The sequence below is a fragment of the Tetrao urogallus genome (genome assembly GCF_951394365.1).
Source record: "Tetrao urogallus genome assembly, chromosome: 4".
NCBI classification, from domain to species: Eukaryota; Metazoa; Chordata; class Aves; order Galliformes; family Phasianidae; genus Tetrao; species Tetrao urogallus.
In genome coordinates, this window is record NC_136817.1 from 34950425 (window position 1) to 34969466 (window position 19042).

General features: G+C 36.1%; 1 protein-coding gene across 1 annotated transcript; it reads right to left on the minus strand.

The window, feature by feature from the left end:
- Window positions 1-963: 963 nt before the first annotated feature.
- On the minus strand, window positions 964-18163 carry MYOZ2 (myozenin 2; the record flags this gene model as incomplete). Its single annotated transcript, XM_079534218.1, is given in 6 exon segments — window positions 964-1195; window positions 8310-8493; window positions 10092-10221; window positions 12310-12368; window positions 12371-12478; window positions 18088-18163. Coding segments are annotated over 6 exon segments (789 nt in total).
- Window positions 18164-19042: the final 879 nt, after the last annotated feature.

The following is a 19042-nucleotide window of genomic DNA, read 5'->3' on the forward strand; positions in this document are numbered from 1 at the left end:
TTGTTGTACATTGTATGCAGCTAAGATCCCCAAACTAATCTATGCTAGGAAACTGTTGTCAGCCAATGAAGTTGATTTTGCTTGCCTCCTATGAAGTTATGGATGTAATAGAAGTCTAATAATTGTGTTTCCAAAATGTCAGAACTTGTCAGCATATCAAGAACAAGAAAACTCATGTGCTTTTAAGTCCCCAAATATATTATGACTGTGGGGGGAATGATATATGAATTTTCTTTGTATTAACAAAAGCTCTTATGGAAACATAGCTCACACGATACTGTTGTGGTATGTTTGACACAACCTGTTTTTTAGTTGCAATCAGCACTAACATTCTAAACTCATCCAGGAAATGCCTTTGTACTTTTTCATACCAGTACTTAGTTTTGTCATAGACAAATACACTGCATTTTCCGTAAACAAATCCATATGACAAAGACATTGATGTCCTTAATTAAAGTTGAAGTAGAGAAGGAAAGAAGAAAATGGCTTAACTTGCTGTCACCAAAGTAATGATGAAACTCTTAACTTTGGATCAAGCAGGTTTGAGAAAAGTGGTTGGTTTCTCCATGCTCATCTTGAGCAGGTGATAGTAGGAGTTCATGGAGTGCAGTGTCACGGTATTACTCAGTTCTACCATAATCAAATCAAATTCCTTGTTAGCAACTTTTCTTAATGCACCTATTCTGAGATGACAAGCAAAGATTTTAGAACAATTTTAGTTTTCACTGAAGTAAAAGAATAAATAAATACAAACACAAAATATCTCAGCCAACACTTGCCAAATTCCTTTATTTATGTTGTGTCAACAGATGAAAAATAGATTCCAGAAAAGAGATGACACATCAGACATTATGTGCCAGCTGCCAAGGAAAGGTTTTCTCAGTAGCCTTTAGTAACATTTGGACCAATAATTCATGAATGTGCAGCTTTCCAAACTTTGTACAATATAGAGTGCAGCTTCTCTCACAGGTCCTCTGTTTCTGGAACATCATTGGAATCTGAAGGTTGAATGAACACTACTGGAATATTCTCAGATGTCCATCCTTTAGGAGTCCTATTGAAGGATCTTCTGGTAGCAAGAGGATTTGCAAGAATCATGAATCTTGGATCATTTAACATCAGTAGATTATAATCTGGCACCTTGAATTTAACCAGCTTTGATGCTCTCTCAAAACCACCAAAGGGAGTGGCAACTCTGTAGATTTTAGAGAAATAAAATTAAAGTTTATTTAAAAATTGCCTGTTTTATTTGTCTCCCAGAGATTGAAAAGGGTAGAAGTTATTTTAATGACCAAAATTACATTCTAAAGACTTTGGAAAAAGAATGCTATTTCTTTTCTGGCAAGTTATCTCTAACCTGGTGTACTTTTCCATAGGTAAAGCCTTTTTCAGTCATCAGTACAAAAGTGGACAGAAAAAATGTTGCAAGAAAACTTCTTCTCTGGTGAGTCAGAGTTACTAAACTTACTTCGTTGGTGACAAATCAATCTGTCTGATAAACATAGTTCAACATATTCTCACTAGTGAGTAACTAGTTTAGGAAGTTCTCACCCCATTTACTCATATTCCCAGCTGCTTGTTCTTCTCACTACGCTGTATTTTGGCACCATGTTGTACCAGTGTTTGTGTGGGGTATGCTATGAATGTGGGTCACCTATGTGATCTGCATTTCAAAAATAATAATAACAAAAAATACTGCAAAACAAACGAACAAAGAAACAAACCAAAGCCAATGCTTCAAAAGGAGGATTTTAAAATCCAAATTATTTTTGCAATCTGCTTTTTAATCATTATGGTGTAACGATTGTAACAATACAAGTGAGGAGGCAGTGAAGTGTAACATCAAGCAGAAAGGAGCAGCCAAAGACAACAGCCTTTGGAAAGGAGAAGAGTGGGTGAGGGCTTCTTATCTCAGCTTTGTTGCTGAAGAAAATGTTTATGTAACTAAGCCTTGAAACAGTGGCTGAAATTGGCCCCTAATCTGCAGCCAGTATTTTTTCATGTTATTTGAATGTAAATGTTCCCTCAGATGATAAGCCTGAGAAACTAAAAGATAAGAAATTCTAAGCAGGAACTGATTGTTACATGCATTTAAAAATATTTTAAAATAGAAGTATTTTCAAATACTTCCCATGATTCTTTTATATTTGCCAGTTTCTAGGATGAAAAAAACATAGGAGAGTGAGGAGAAGGGGTGGAGAGGGAGGGGTGTTTCTCTGTATCCAGAATCCTTTGTGTAAGCAAACATGACCAAACAGACATGCCTGTTTTTATCAGCCACATAACTTTGCCACGATATAGTCTGGCCAATGATTTTTAAGTTGCATATTAACACTCGATTTCTGTAAAAATACATACGTAGTAATATGTGACACTTCTTACTTTTTTTTTTTGTATAGTGGAATTTCTCTAGCCCTGGTAAGTTTTGTGTATTTGGTACCAAGCAGATCTGCTGGCATATATTTCCAGTGGCTCCAGGTGATAGCATAAGCCAAGAGCAACAGAAACTAAAAAAGATAAATTGAAGATCTGACTATGGTTTTGGAGTGGATAAAACAAAACAAAAAAAAGGGTGCAAATTTTGTGCAATTAAGTGCACAAAAATAAAGAGATTGATACATTAAAAAAATATGAGTAAATCTGTGACCTGAAAGAAATATTACTCCCAGGCACTGCACAGATGATTCACTAAATTACGATACAAGCAGGCTTTGGCAAAAGGGATAGTGTTAAATCCTGAAGTCAGTCGGGAAAGATATAAAAATGTCATGAAAGTTCTGGGCACGCATTCTTAGGAAGGGAAGAAGGCTGCTTTGGATTAAACTCTAAAACTCATTCCCAAATGAAGATAAGATTTTGCAGCAGCAACCACTCCAGGCATTAAACTCTCTTGAGGTCAAAGGGAATTCTTTTCACAGAATGCTTGTGGTATCAATCTTTTCCTGTCTTCCAGGTTACAGTGCCAAAGTGGATACTGCATGATACTGATTAAAAATAATTGCTTGATAATTGGCCCAGAGTGAATGTGGTGATCTACATCTTACAGGATAATAAAGATTGTTTTAATTGCTGCTCTAATTAAGATACCCATTCTCACATTGTTGTAATATTTAATCCTCATCAATATATAAATAAAAGGAACAGTCAGGATGGATAGAACAGTAGTAGCTGTATAAAATCCAAAACTAATCTACAGTGTAATACTTCGTATTTTTAGTATTTTTATTCTTTTAAGTACAACATATTTCTTTAGGCAACAGAAACAGGAGAGTGTTCTATAGTAATTCAAGTGGCTTTTCTGGGGAAAAAAAATATTATTTACTATGTGAAGTCTGGCCACAGAGGATTATGCATTCTTGCGTGCTTGGCAGAAGCACATGAAGCACAATCAGCATAAAGGGTAGTATAGTAATTGGCTAATAGATGGAAATTTTCCTTTACAGCAGCGGTATATTTCTTATGAGCCACAACTTGTCTGACTACGTGATGTTATAATGAGCTGTGTTGTAAGCTCTGATTCATTGTATAGAAACCTAGAACTCATATGTAAAAATTCCAGGAGTCATTGCTCATAGCAGGGGCAGAAATCCTGGTTCAAAGCCATAGGAAGTAGAACCAGGAAGCCTAAGAGACTGTTTAATGACCACTTTACGTATTCCTGAAAAGTTGATGCGTGATTTAATGTCATCAGACACAAACAGGTTTTCAGCTGTTTTGCTAAGGGTTCTTGTTTTGGTCTCGGTATTATTGTATATTTTATTGTCTCAAAATAGAAGATTACTTGTAGTTGATTATTTGGGAAAGTTTGAGGTAACTGTATTAGCAGATTCAGTTACATCATTTTGAAAAATGTGAGTTCGCAAATAAAAATGGGACTATTATTTACAGAATATTTTGCTTATTCTGTTAGTTCTATCTGAAAAGGAGATGTAAGAGCAGACATCTTGATCCTACAAAATGCTCAGACCTTCATGGTTAATTTACTGCAAGAGCTAATACCAGTTTGGCAAAGGTATTTAGGTGCTAAGGTACTGGCTAAACATTTAGTCTTCACTAATCTCTTACATTAGTTGAAGTTAGGCAGCCAAAATTCCTTTGAGGATCTGGTTCTTGGCATTTTCACAATATAGTTCAGAATTCATTAATCAATAAAAGCAGAGCCCAGTCCAGATGGATTGGATTCCTTTAGTGTTTTTGGAACACTCTTTGGGAATTAAGAAGGCTGAGCAATAATTTGTCTGGTAGGACAGACAGAACCAGTCAGACCTGCTTGTCTTATATGAGCGAGATGTAGTGCTTTGTGTGTCACATGTAAGCTAAACTTTGATATTTTACTCAGTTTCAGGAAGGCATATGCAATAAAGGTACTAAATTAACTGATATTACAAACTCATCAACATATGTTAATTTGCCTGAAGGAACCTCCAAGGGAAGTCACATGGCATGGCTCTGTTCTGAAGCATTTCTCTGTGAGCACAGATTCTTTTTCATCCAGGGGAGAAAGGGTAGCCGTGTCTGAAGAGTCTTCTTCCAGTATTCTATGAACCCAGTTTCTCTCATTATACGCTCTGACTAGTGCTAGCTGCAGTTCAGCCATTATTGGCTGCCTCACAGAAAGCCCTGCATCAGAAAGCAGATGTGCCTCTTGTTTGTTGTCACTGCCTCTCCCTTCATTGACCTGCCAGCATTACAAGATGCCTGCAGTGTAAAATGCCTGCTAGATTCCAATATTACTGTGAATTCCTTAGTTCTGATTCTGCTATGGTTAAAGTCAGTGATAAAAAATTACATTGCTATATGGTCCAGAGCTGCCATTTCATTGCTGGCGGTGAAAAACAAACAAACCAAAAAGCCTGAATGCTGATGAACACTGAATGTACTTCAAAGCTGTGTCTGTGTGGAGCTGTTCCATCTCATCAGATGTCCCTCACTGCTAAAGTCATGTTGCTGGTTTGTCCTGGAATGTGCAAAGCTGAAAGGAACCTGAATATGGCCAGTGAAATCCAAGAGCCATGTTGACAGATACCACTGAGCAAACTTGGATAGAATCTCAGGCCTGTTTCTTTGGGAATTCTATGCATCACATATTATGTTAACCACACCCTGTTCTGACTAATGATGACTGTACTAGTGTTTTGCTGGAGAACAGACATAATGGTACTTTGTTGAATGATGAATCATGATAGAAAGCTTTCATTGATGCCCCCACTGATAATAAAAGGGTGTCATTATACCACACTTTGAATGTTTAAAACACTGTCATTTGCTTTCTCTCCTACACTGCAATTAAAGACATCAAGGATTCTGTGACCTAGATTAGATAACTTAAAAGTATCTAGAAACAAAAGACTGATGAAGTTTTCCTTCTGCAAATGTTCCGATCTTTTAACTACACTGGCAGCTGCATCTGTCTTAATTCAAGCTCATCTGTGATTCCTTAATTAATACAATTTTGCCCAAACTTTCATATCTGAGAACAAACGTGATGTACTATTACCGCAGCAAGGTTAGAGTACATTACGGCACTTTCACTCAAAACCAATTACTAGTACTGTTGAATTGCTGTGTCAAATGGCAGTATATGTGTGAACAAAGCTTTTTTTTTGCAATACATCTCTTTAAGAATGAACCTAACAGCTCATATATAGTGTTCCAGAGGTGATGAAGTCCTCTATACTGAATCACAAATGCTGTCCAGAAATATAAAATTAACTGGGTTAGAAAGACTGTGGTTCTTTGTCTAGATGTCAGGCCACACAGTTAATAGTAAAGAGGTTTAAATCACAGAATGGCCTGGGTTGGAAGGGACCTCAAGGACCATGAATCTTCAACCCCCCTGCCACATGCAGGGCCACCAACCTCCCCATTTAATACCAGACCAGGCTGCCCAGGGCCCCATCCAACCTGGCCTTGAACACCTCCAGGGACGGAGCATCCACAGCCTCTCTGGGCAGCCTGTTCCAGCACCTCACCACTCTCATAGTAAAAAATCTTCCTCCTGACATCCAACCTAAATCTTCCCTCCCTCAACTTCAAACCATTTCCCCTTGTCCTGCAGTTATCCACCCTTTCAAAGAGTTGATTCCCCTCCTGTTTGTAGGCTCCCTTTAGGTACTGAAAGGCTGCAGTGAGGTCACCTTGCAGCCTTTTCTTCTCCAGGCTGAACAAGCCCAGCTCCCTCAGCCTGTCTTCATAGGGGAGGTGCTCCAATTTAGGATCTTTTTGCTGCTCCTAAATCTGTTTCTTCCCCTTACTAAAAGCAATAACTACAGAGAGTACTTTAAAAGATCTGGGCATTCAGGTTCGGACCATAGTTTCTCATCTTCCACATGAGCTCCTTTATTGTTCAGCTAGAGAAAAAAAGAGTGTTTATTCCCTCTGGCCCAACTCTGATTTATTTTCAGTATTCTGGCAGAAGTCACACTTAGCCTTCTCTGTAATATTTGTAGTTAACTAGGTTGACAGTTGCAGATTGGATGCATGCTTTCAATCCCATTATCAGGCACTCCACTCTCCTATCCATTTTTAGACGTGTAGACATGTAACTCATGGCCCTGAGATCCTCTCCAATAGGCTAGTATCTTGAATTTCAATTTTGCAAATTCTTTCTTTTGGAGCTTGTCCTTCTTGCTCAAAAACATAGAGTGTACTGTATGTATCAGTTTTTCTGGATTCACCAGATTATTGTTGTTATTGTTATTATTTTTACTGAGGAAAGTGGTGTTTTTGTTTAAGTATCATAGATTATATCTCTGTGTCTTGCATTTTGAGCAAGCATCTATCAGTTTCACAATCTGGATTTGTTTGTATGTGGCAAGTTTTAGGTTTTCTTATGGCAGGTTCAAGAGTGAATGAAGAAGAAATCTGAGCAGTTAGCGTTATACAGAGGACAACTAAAAGATTATAGGACCACAAAGCAGCTAGAAATTCACAAATAAGCCATCAGATACTGTCTCAACTCACTGATGCACTCTGTGCCTTGACTGATCCTATCTTTCAACAGTGATGACTTGTGTACTGGACTTCAAATCTCTCTTGTGTGAGGAAACACTGATTCTTTCCCTATTTCTGTCTATGTGTACCTTTGGCTATTTTTTTTCCCATCTGTTACAATGACCATAGTACATAAACTGTGCTGCTACTGTTTCAATGTTGGCAGCTGTAGCATATCTCTGATTTGTATTTGTTATTTTGTTTACTGACAAGAGTGTGCTACACACTTGTGATGTGTGTTATATTGTATTAGGATATAAAAATTAGTGTGGTGTCCACAGCGCCAATTTTGATGTACTGCAGAGTTTTTGCTCCATGCACCCATAGTTGAGGCTCATCTATGGTAGGAATCCAAGTGGTGTTTGGGGTGTTTTTCACTAAATAAATAGGTGTGAACTTTTTAATTATGTTGCCATCCATCTGTTGTTTTGAGGAAGGAGTTTAAGCTTGGCTAAGCTGTAGTAAAAAACTGTCCGTGGCTGATGAATAATGATAATGCAAATGGAATGAATGATAGCAACAAATCAGGAGTTTTAAAATTTCAAAATATTTCCAAACTATTATCATTAGTTTGTCGAGAAGCTCTACCAAAAAGCCCCAGTGTACAAGCTACTGTATAAGAAACTTTATTCTCAGACCTCTTTGTATTTCTAATGTATTCTGAAGCCTGCTTGTAATGTAAATGCTCATTTGTTACCAAATGTTTTCAAAGATGCAAAAAAAAAAAAAAAAAAAAAAGTGAAATGTGATAAAACACGTAAGCTGCTAACTGTTTGGTCTGTGGCACTGCTAGAGGGTAGAGCTCATTGTACTCCCATTGCCTACAGAACAAGCCAGTAAGGTGTGAGCTGTAAAATAAATAAGTAAAATTAAAGAAATGAAAAGCAAAAATAAATGTGGTTTGCCTTACATAGTTTGCAAGCCAAGTGTTACTCAAAGTTTCCCTGATGGGTCTTGGGAGGTCATTATACTGTACCTGCCAAAGTCAACAGAAATGCTGGAATAAGTTTGAAGTGTTACTATATGCTATACTATTTTTTATGTCACTCTTTATTTCTTTTTCTCTTTGTTTCTCTCTTATTCAATATTTTCAACAATTAATCTCCCATTATTTGTTCTATAATTAATGTTGGTGTTGGGCCCACACTGCAGAAAGAGCTCTTGTTTGCTTAAAGCTCTTGTTTGCTGCTTGTAATCTGTGTAAATTTGGGTGGATATACTTGCAAGTACAGATGGTGTGTATTTTTACAGCTGCTGGAAAAGTTTTGTTTCATAGTAATTCTTCACTGTAAAATTTAGTGCCCTCTCAGAATTACCTGTTAAAGCTCCTGTAGTCTGGCAGTTCTGGCTTTGCTTCAGGTTTGAAAAGTTTAGGATATAAGGCCTCCAGCAGCTCAGGATCATCCCTAATGGCTTCTATCCAAGGAGACTGATAATACTTTGGCACAGAAGTAGTGTTAAACTTTTCAGGAGGAATTTCTTTTAGTGGTCCAGAATATCCTGCAAGGAGATCACAGGAAAACCAGTATAACAATATATTGCCTTTTTGATTCCTTATAATTGTCCTATGAAAATAGGAAGTGATATTCCATCAGTTCATCGATAGATAAAATGAACTACTGAAACAAACGGGTTGACCAAAGCCATGCAACAGCAGATAGGTCACAGAATGCATTTGGAGATTTTTAGATAACTGCTCTGAGGTATTCTACTCTCCTTTTGAGGCTACATTTAATTCAGTTTTATTTAAATTTATTCATATAATCGTAAGTATCTGTTTGAAAATGAGAGTGTATCAATGCCATCCTTGGCCTGAATTAACAAACAGATTTTTCCCTGCATAAACATCGGACAGTCTAGCTCTGATCAGAGTTTTAATAAGCAAGAAAATTCCATATTCAATGTGATTTCTTCTACAATCAAGTGCATTATGGCAAGAGCAAATAGAGAGAGGAAAAACAGGCCTGAAAGTACAGTTTGAAGAATTAAAATCAGCAAGGGATTATCCTAATATATGACCTATAGTATTCATTTGAAAAACAAAGGAAATCTATTTTCCCTTTTGTCCTTGTTCAACATCTAGCTCTACAAAGTAATGCTATTTTCTCTTACAAACATTAAAAAAAAAAAACCAACCCTACTCTGTGGTTTAATAACTATTTACTTCACCAGAACTAAAACAAATAATTTTCACCATTTTCAAATGTGAAGATTTCTATCATCTCTTAGCAATGGAAAATGCCTCCATCTGAACTGTATTTGTCCCATGTATGCACAGTCTTAGCATTCTCCAACAGAGTAGCATTGACCTAGTTTACATAGACTGGAAAAGGTCTGCACAAAACGTGCATTGAATAATTCCAAACAAAGAATGAATTTGTAAAAACCAAACAAATAAAAAACACCAAAAAACAGTGTGTTCATGGATAATTCATTAACAGGAAGAAAGAATATATCACTGGTTAAATTAATCACAACGAATTAGCCTTCTCTAGTCTTAGAGAATACAAAATAAGGCCTTAAGTCAGCTCACTGCTTTTAATTAAAAAAAAAAAAAACAAAAAAAAACAGTACCTTCACAGTTAAGGACTTAAATAAAGCAGAACCGTGTTTATAGCTGGAGCAAATTCCTCTTTACTTCTCTATAGAAGAGTCCAGCAAAACTTGCGATAATTTCATATTTACATTTCTGGCTAATTAAGCTACAATAGATAATTTTCAGACTGTTGAGCGTTGTATTGCAGTTTAGAAACTAGGGCAGTGTAAATGCAGTGTATTAGTCTGATTTAACAACTGAGGAGCTTTCTCAATATTTATGGGATCAATAAATATATGAGCAGTTTCACCGGATCATAATGCACATTTTAGTTGAAGGAAAAGTTGCACAAAAGGCAGGTAAAATCATTAAAAATGAAGCAAGTAAATTGTACTGCTTTAAATTTCCATGGGAAATTTTGATTAGTTATCTTAACTAAATTTATGAATTTCTAACAGTAATTCCATTCCTAAAGGTTAATGATGTTGTTTTATAAAGAGCTGTGTCACTTGCTGTGTAAGGAACACTAAGTACCATTCACATCTACAAGTTACTGTATTACCTGGGGCAATGTTGTCAGGATGTGGTGGGCTCCGGGGATCAGGTGTATTAGGGGGCGTCATTGGAGCGTGCTGGGGAATTCCTTCAACACTGAGGCCATCCATTTTAACACTGTGTATGGGCTCTCCACGCTGCATTCGAGTACAAACAAACATCATTGATAGCAAAGGCAAAAAAATAAAAAAAGAAAAAAAAGGAAAAAAAGAGCTCATCCACAATTCTCTTTTGAGGGACGGAGTATTACTGTATTTACAGCCCACATCTGAGACCCAGGACATATTATCCAAAGGCATACTTTCCTGCTTTTAGGTACCATTTTTGCTAGACAGCATTCCTCTGAGCTTTCCAATTGTTATCCAGAAGATTAAACAGTTTCACAACTCTCTTGCAATGGCTAGGTAAGCAAAAGTGAATAGTCTATCAGTTTTAAGAATAGTATTACAGCACAGTTTTAAATGTATATATTTCAAGTGTGTTAAAGCTTTATACAAAGAATTGAGGGTTTGAAGAGCTAGATCAATAAGAGGCCTAATTACCATCTGAGTTGTCCTTTTCTGAAGTTAAGCTCTATTTAATTACTTATCTATTATCTATTTAATTAATTATGCAGTCTAAGAAGAGAGTTCACCCCTTCTGTTGCTCATACTGGTCACTACAGTACCTGCCTGTGGGCCACATGATTCACAGCAGATAGTAAATCCTGTTACTTTGACTGGGGGCTGAGGGATCATTAAATGCCAGGAGTTGTGATATGCAAGACAAGGCCCTCTCACTGCTTAAATATTCTGTAAATCTGTTAGGTTTGAGCCATTTGAGTTTCAAAGCACCGATTCTTCGAAGCTTCTTTTCCTATCTTAGTTGAAAATCCACTGCGTTTGTTGAATTGATTTCATTTGAGATTTTTCCTGTATTTATAATAGAAATAGCAACTTCAGTGTGGGTCAGTTTCTGAAGATTAATGATACGGTGTTATTTTCCACTCGGCTGTTGGGCCACCAGTTCTAAGGAAACATCTAAAAGCTTAATCATTGTTGCATAAATATAGAATTGGAGTCTCATAAGAAGTCAGTATCTTATTTTAGCTATGACGCATAAGCTAAAAGTAATTTAAATATAGACAGTTTTAGAGTAAGAGTTTCTTATAGTAGGAAAGCAAATATTCAGTACTTGTTTTAACTTGAAACAAACGAAAAAAAGATTAAGGCGGTCTGTTTTGGAGCTATCCTAAGGTACGTTAGAAAGATTAATTTTGGCAGCCAGAATCAGCTGATGCAGAAAACAATGTCTAAATAGGTATTTAAGGGAGAGGAACAGAAGCCAAAGAGGAATAGTTTCTTCCATTGTCAGAATGTCATATTGACTGTACATCATGCATGGTTTGTGTGTTTTTGTGAGAAATACTACAGAAGATGTAGAGAGATCTGCAAAATTTCCATTAGGATGGTTTATTACAAACTTTCTGCTCCAAAAGCCTCCTTGTGAGAAGCAGTTATACAAGAAAGTTTCCTTAGAGTCAAAAACCTGCACTTGTTTTATTGTTTCTGATTAATTTACGTGTGTTTTTGTTAATACAGTTGAACATAGTTTGAGTAACCATTAGTGCTTTGCTGTTTGGTTCATAAATTACTCATCTCCTGTTTGTACCAATTCAAACTTCAGGCTTTATCATATCAGTACATGACATATACTCATTTTTATTTCCCTAAGTGGAGTTCTTGACAAAAGAAGATTTCAGTACAAGTCTTCCTATGGATTCTGTAGGGTTTGGATACTAATACAATCATAGCATCACCTGTGCAGGATTTAAAGATTCAAAGTTGTGATGAATTAGGCGGGCTGCTCGCATGCTATATTAGATTGGATGTAAAGTGCTCACACTCAAATGATTAAGACCTAAATAAAATGTATGAATGTTTTTCTCCTTATTTTCAGACAATAAACAAGTGGTTTAAGTATTTTGCCATGGCCACAGATGAGACAAACATCAGGTACATTTGATCACTGCCCTAAGGATACCCAGGGTATTTCTAATGCTTTATCCCATTTCCTGTGGGACCAGTTCAGGAAAATAATTGTATTTCAGCGACAAGCTTTATCCTTTGTCTCCTTGTTCTTCCTAAAGCTACAAATAAATCATGCACAACGTTTATCTCGAGCACAAAAGGAACCTCAGGCTAGTTTCACTGTGTTTTGTAAGCAAGTTATTACAAAATACTCACATTTCTTGGCTTGTTTGCAACATAATGATAATTTTCATATGTGTATTTGTCAGATCTCGCTGACGTCTCTTGAAGAGCCTCGCACCTCTATTGCTGAGTGTTGATAGTTCCTCCACCATGATGTCTCTTGGGGTACTGACCTTTTTTCCAAGGTTTAAGCTGGGTGAGACTGCAATACAATGAATAAATACATACCTGTGTTTTTCTTAAATGCCTGATGTCGCACACCCTACACCTGAAACCCAATAACACATCAGTGCATAATTATCTAATACATGGAGGGAGCTTCATATGGTGTTAGTGAAATTAATCATTCTTCCAACATTTTGGAGTAGAGTGTAGAACACTACAAAGACCCCAAGCTCCACATTTAATTCAGCTGAAAGACATTTAGCTGTTTTGAAAATTGGATCTATGTTGTCCTGCACAGAGACTAGGAAAAAATGGCTTCTGCTGAAACTAGTAACAAAATTCCAGCTGACCTCAGCATTCCCAAATCAAACCTTTAGTTAACTTTGTGTTCTGCACTGGATAGATGAGGAGGTATCTCCTTTTAAACACACCTACCAGTTTCTTATAGCTTATGTAAGTTTTATTTTTAATCTTTCTTTAATATTCTGCTTTTATTTATTTTTTTTAAATCTGGGCCATTTTGTACTTTAAGAGAAGTTTGTATTAGAAAGTCTGCATTAAGTAACATTTTTTATTCAGAGAAACCTTCAAAATAAAGCTCATGATGTTAAAAATGAGAGACAGAACAAAGATCTACAACATGCTTATAAAAACTATACGTTTAGTGTATAATTAATGGATATTAAGATGTTATAATCACAAAAAAAGAAAGAACAAGAGAGTTAGGCAAAGTAGACTAAGATAACAAGAAGGAATAAATGGAGAGCTTACCCATACACTAGGCTCACCCACAAAAAACACCAAAAGAGGGGATCCCCAGACAAGATCCTTCCCCACTGGTAGCCAGCTCTTAAATAGGTCTGGGGGGGGGGGGGGGGGGGGCTAGGCTCCACCCTTCCTGCAGCACAGGTGAATTGCCTTCACCTGTGCTCCTCTGGCTGGCTCATGGCTCGCCTCAGGTGATCAATCAGAGGTTCAGGCCGTGACTCAGCAGTTCCCATACATTAGAATATTTATTTTTGATTCTCTTTAAGAGAAAAGTTACAAGCAAGTCTCAAAACATGACACTATCAGAGACTGAACTATTAAATGCAGTGTTAATTTATTCACTGTTCAGAAAAAAAAGTTATTGTCTTTTGTTTACTGGGCTCCTAGGGGATTTGAAAATGAAGATGAGGAAGATCAATTTAGACTATAAATGGAGAGCATGGAACATCTGAAACTTTACTGATCATCTCTGTGGTGATGTTCCGGAAAGAGGGATGTTTGTGTCAGTGAGCAAGCTGATACTGAGTAGTCACTCTCTTATGAGATGTCCTCAATCTTTAGGTAATGCTGAAACTTACAATACAGTAACTTCAAGACTATATTATTATTTTGTATTAATTTATTTCAGCTTAGAACTTAGAAGAATTAAAAAAATGTAACAACAATTGGATCATATAGTAGAACAAATTTTTAACAGAATAATTTCCTATTCCCACTTTTATTAATAATTATAATTTTGTTAATTACAATTATTCTTAGTTATTCATGAACTTCAGGGAAAAAAAATGAAGATGGAATGTATTTCAAAGATTACATTGAAGAGATGTGTTATATTTCTTCGATCCACTTATTCAAAGTCACAAAGTTATTTCTTTAATAATAAGATCTCCTATTGTTTACATGCTCTTATAATCTACAGGGTATAAAATTCTGAATTTCATTAGGTATTTTAATGCATTAAAATGAAACCTAATTAGTTGTAAGGAACTGTATCTTGCTTCCAGGTGAATCAAACAGGAAGCCCAATCTAAAATTAGCAGTACAAAATAATTATCTGCATAGGTACTTAATGTCAAAGTTAATACTGCATATACTGGGGGGGGTATTTTTATTTTTCAGTGTTTCATTTTGAGTACATGGCATATGTGACATGGTTTATATCTCCTAGTAATTATGATGGAAAAGCAACGTGTAGTGCTGACACTTAGGAAAATATAACTGAGATACATACATTAAAAGTTTAGCCTAAGTTGTATTAGATGAGTTTTCCATCAAATAAATCAAACAAGTTTATAGGCCATGGAGTATATCGCCGCTGATCCACTTCTGTTCTTACTGATTTCAATTGAATGCTTGCAGGAGATTTAACTGGAGCTAGGGCAAGCTAGCTGTATCAAGCATGCTCTTCTGCTTTATTAATAGTATGCAGAAAGAATCCTAACACACTCTTGCTATTTGTTAGCTACAAAACAGAGAGTTCTTAACATGGAAGAAAGTGACTCGGCTTGTCCAGACATATCAGTGACAGATAATGGTGGGGATTTGGCTCAGTAGTTGAGATAAGTGAACTAGTTACTGGCCTGTAGCCTAAAATTTTGACCCACAAGTCATATTTTGATTTTATTCCTTTTCAAGGTTACTACAGGGCTACGGGCTGTTGAATGGTTTTATGCTAATAAGAGATGAGAAGTTTACTCTTCATATCAGCAACATTTTCCCATAGAAAATGTTGATCTTCATTGTCCGCAGAGTATATAAGTAGTATATAAATCCTGAGCCAAGATCTCTGTTCAAACTACTCTGCGTTTGTCTGGGAGCATGGTGGATGTTAACTGTTTTGCTCTTTGCTGTTCCTTTATGTATGTACCGTTCTTGCAAATGTTTGCTGTAGGCTCCAAGGTGTGGAGCTCTTTGTAGCTCACAGTTGTGTGCTATTGTGTATCTAGGCAGCAACCCAGAAACATAGCTGTGAAGTTCAGTTGAATCCCCTGCCAACTAAAATCTAATCTGCTGTCTAGTTCAGGACGTGTCTAGGGATTGTTTCAGTGTCAGGGCAAGAAAGGTGATGAAAAATGAGGAAAGAAGAACATGTAGGGCATGTCAAAAAGAGAACATCTCCAAGTGCACCAATACAAAAAGCCTCATAAATGGACATTAACGCGGGAAGTTTATTTCATGGTTTAAACTTAATCTTAGTCCAGTTTCATTTCTTTATTTGTTCCTGCCAATTCAGCTCTATTCTGCCCTTAAAGTCTTTACTAAACTTCATTTAGGTATGATTTATATGTTTCTTCCCTCAATCCCTTTTGATCTTCTAGCTTACAGTCTTCTCAAGACCTCTGTTTGGGTTATAAATTCTAATCGTAAGTATTATGTTTGTTATGGTATCAGAAGTAAGAATTTGTAACTCCGTCATAATAGTAGTTTAGCTACTGAAGAATGCACTTAAGAACCTGGGCAGAGTTAGACATGAGGTTTAGTTTAATTGAATACTAATCTGAGAAACTCCAAAGACTTCCCTAAACATAATATATACATATCTGTATGCCTCTACCAACTAGGTTTAGAAATTTTATGATACGCCCAATTCTGCCAGAGGAAAGAATAAGCATTCGAAAGGTCACAATGTTCCCGATGCTGCTGTAGTCCTACAGGCTCCCTTGTGAGATCATAAGAGGGTGTCTTTTACTGCAGCATTTTATGACACACAGAACTTAAGCAGAATATGAAGTAATTTTCTATAGCCAACAGGAAAATGTGGACTTCCAGTCATTACCAACCCAGCCCAGTTTTAAGACAGTCATAAAAACTTGAACAACTTTGTATGGCTTTCCATAAGATATTTCTGCTGTGAATATCTTCTATAAGGAGTTTAAGGTTCAGTGTTTATGTGAAAGCATTGTAATAAAGAGGAGCTAAAATAAAAATGCAGTAGGTATACTTCTGAATGCCATCCCAAGCCAAAAGGACTTGCACTACAGAACCTCCTGTTAATGTTTACCTCTGTTAATGCTTAGTATTTCTAAGGTCTGTGAAACAGCAGTTTCTTTCAGGATGAAGTTTAGTTTTTAGGTAATTTTCAGGTGTGGGACCTTCATTACAAACAGTGATGCACAACATTTTATCTTCCAGATCTCAGACTAAACTTGCTTAATTAGCAATTGAGGGGAAATAAATTGTCAAAATTAAAAGAGAATACTTTATTCCTTTAAAGATCAGATTTATCCCTGATTTCTTGAAGGATGGTTCAAATTTGGTCCTAGAGAACTAGCATATATTTTGTCTAATTATGGCTTTGGTTATCCTTCTATTTCCAAATTGTTTCACTTAAGAGTCTAGAACTTTAACTTACACAAGTTACCACGCACATTTCATGAAATTTCCCTTTGTTTTTTTAAAAAAAAAGTATGTATCCCAGACATTCAAAGAAGAGGCAGAAGTAGAATACGAAGTTAAGGGTTAAGGTGTTTGTATTGTCTTCAGTGGCCTTGTATCACAGCATGTCTTAAAAAAGAAGTTGTAGGATCTGTTTATATCTACATGTATGAGTAATGAAAGGACAGATTATGTAAGGTAAACATCAACCCAGGTTATTCAGCTACTCCAATGACTACCAGAACTGCATGGTATATTTATTAGTATTGCAATGAACAGCAACATTTACCATTTGAAATCATTATTCTAAACAGTTTTCCTGCCCTGAAGAGCTTAGTGGCTATTTCAGGCACATATGATACTTTCATGACAAATAAAAATCTGAGTTGTAATGAAATCTGTAAGAGTAGTCTGGGTTTTAGACTTGTGTGTGTTCAGTTGGTAAAAAAAAAAAAAAAAAAGGAAGAGGAACAGAAATTACTGAAAAATGTAATTATCAGTATTAGGACCAACACTGCAATATTACTTTTTTCTAAATTCTTTATGTTTCTGGTCCTACTCTTCCAGCAGTCAGATTGGTCAATGAACACGTACACAAAACCTCCCAAAACTCTGCATCAAAAGACCACAAGAAATTTTCAGTATTGAAATTTAATGTCCAGTGCTTTATCATATGTAAGAAGTATGATTTTCAAAAATTCTTAATATTGGCATAACTCTTTTTTCAGTGCCACTTGTGGAGTTCTTATCGCTTTAAAAATAGTGGTATTTTAATCTTTAAAAGATTCATGGGAAGGATTGGAAGGATCTCCAAAAGCACCCAGCACATACCTAATGAAAACTAAGACAACCAGCATTCCCAGGTGAGTTAATTGCTCCCAAAGGTGTCACACTAGAAGTGTAATTTTAATAAGCTCTTTTTGAACATTGAGCTACCTTCTCATGTCTACATTTCCATTAACGCAACAACAGAAAAGTAAAATTTCTGCATATAAGATTAACCAGTGGCTATGAATTGGGAGAAAATAACCAGATTGATAGCAAATTTTGTTAGTTACAGAGATTAATTATTAGGAACAGAGCTGTAAATTATTTCAAAAATTTTCATTCCTATTAAAAAAAAAGCAACAGGAAAGAGTGCCAAAGAAAAAAAAAAATACAGGCAGATCAACATGTTCCTCAGATGATAGCCATTTAAAATGGAATGAAGTCACATTATTAACCCCAAATAATGTTCTGAAAGGCTATCCTAGCAGAATGCACATCAGCTGTTAGATTACTTCATTCCTTCTCAGCAGTTGTTCATCTGAAAATAGCTTTCAAATGAAAAGAGGCAACTACAAAAGGATTAGTTACCATAGGCAGCATGATACTCCCCCAAGATTATTTATGGCAAAACACTCAGAGACAAAGCTGTAAGAGAGTTAAACTCTGTGATTAAAAAATGTTTTAGGGAGGGCTAGAGGACAGTGCATATAGAGTAAGTTGTGTTCAGCTCTATACCATTTCTCTGTATTTCATCCATAATGGCTGATGCTTGTTGTTTCCTCTCTTTGACCATGGCAGAATGTGATAACATTGTGATTTTCTGATGTGATTTTTCCTTGCTGAAAAAAAAAAAAAAAAAAGAAAACCCACACATTTTTATATTGTTGAGTTAGCTCATGCTATTAAGCCAACTTTAATTTTCTGATAGCATGTTTAGAATGGCTGAATTTTTTTATTATTATTATTATTTCTCCTGTAGAAATACAGTGTTTTTAACTAGGCAAGATGCACTGGCAATTTCTGCTTGCAGTTCGATACTAGAAGGTATTTACATGGATAGAAACTGCCAAAGAATGAGCTTTGAGTTGGATACATACATTCTGCAGCAAAATCAGTGTTGGAGATTTAGGCCTTTGCATATCTACACATTACAATAAAAGATTTCATAACTAACATTTTTATTATACCTTGTATTATGTTTTCAAAATGTTATACTGATACTTCTTAATCTAATAAAGAATTTGAGGAATAAGATGCTCTGGTATCTTTAAAGAAGGTGCATTTCTGACTATGTTAAAAATTAAACATCTTTTAAATTGCAGAGCCAAGAGGTTACATAAATGTCTTTTATCTGCTAGTTTGTATGACAGTCAATGACAAAATATTTCAGGAAACAATACACTTACCGTACTGTTTCGTTGTGCAGAAAAAAAGTGATCTCAACTCTTTAGTTGAAACTTCAGGAGTTAGTTGTGAATGGGGGTGACCTGCCTGGTCCAGGATGGTTTCTACCCTTGTGCTTGGTTCTGCATGGTACCTAGTACTGAGACAAACTGGGGGCTGATCCTCTTCAAAGGGATTGGCATCCAGCTGACATCAACTAGTTATATATAGAATCAAACACTCCAGCCACTCATATCTTCCTGGCAAAAGAGAACAGGAAAGATTCAGCTGCACCCACAACAAAGAG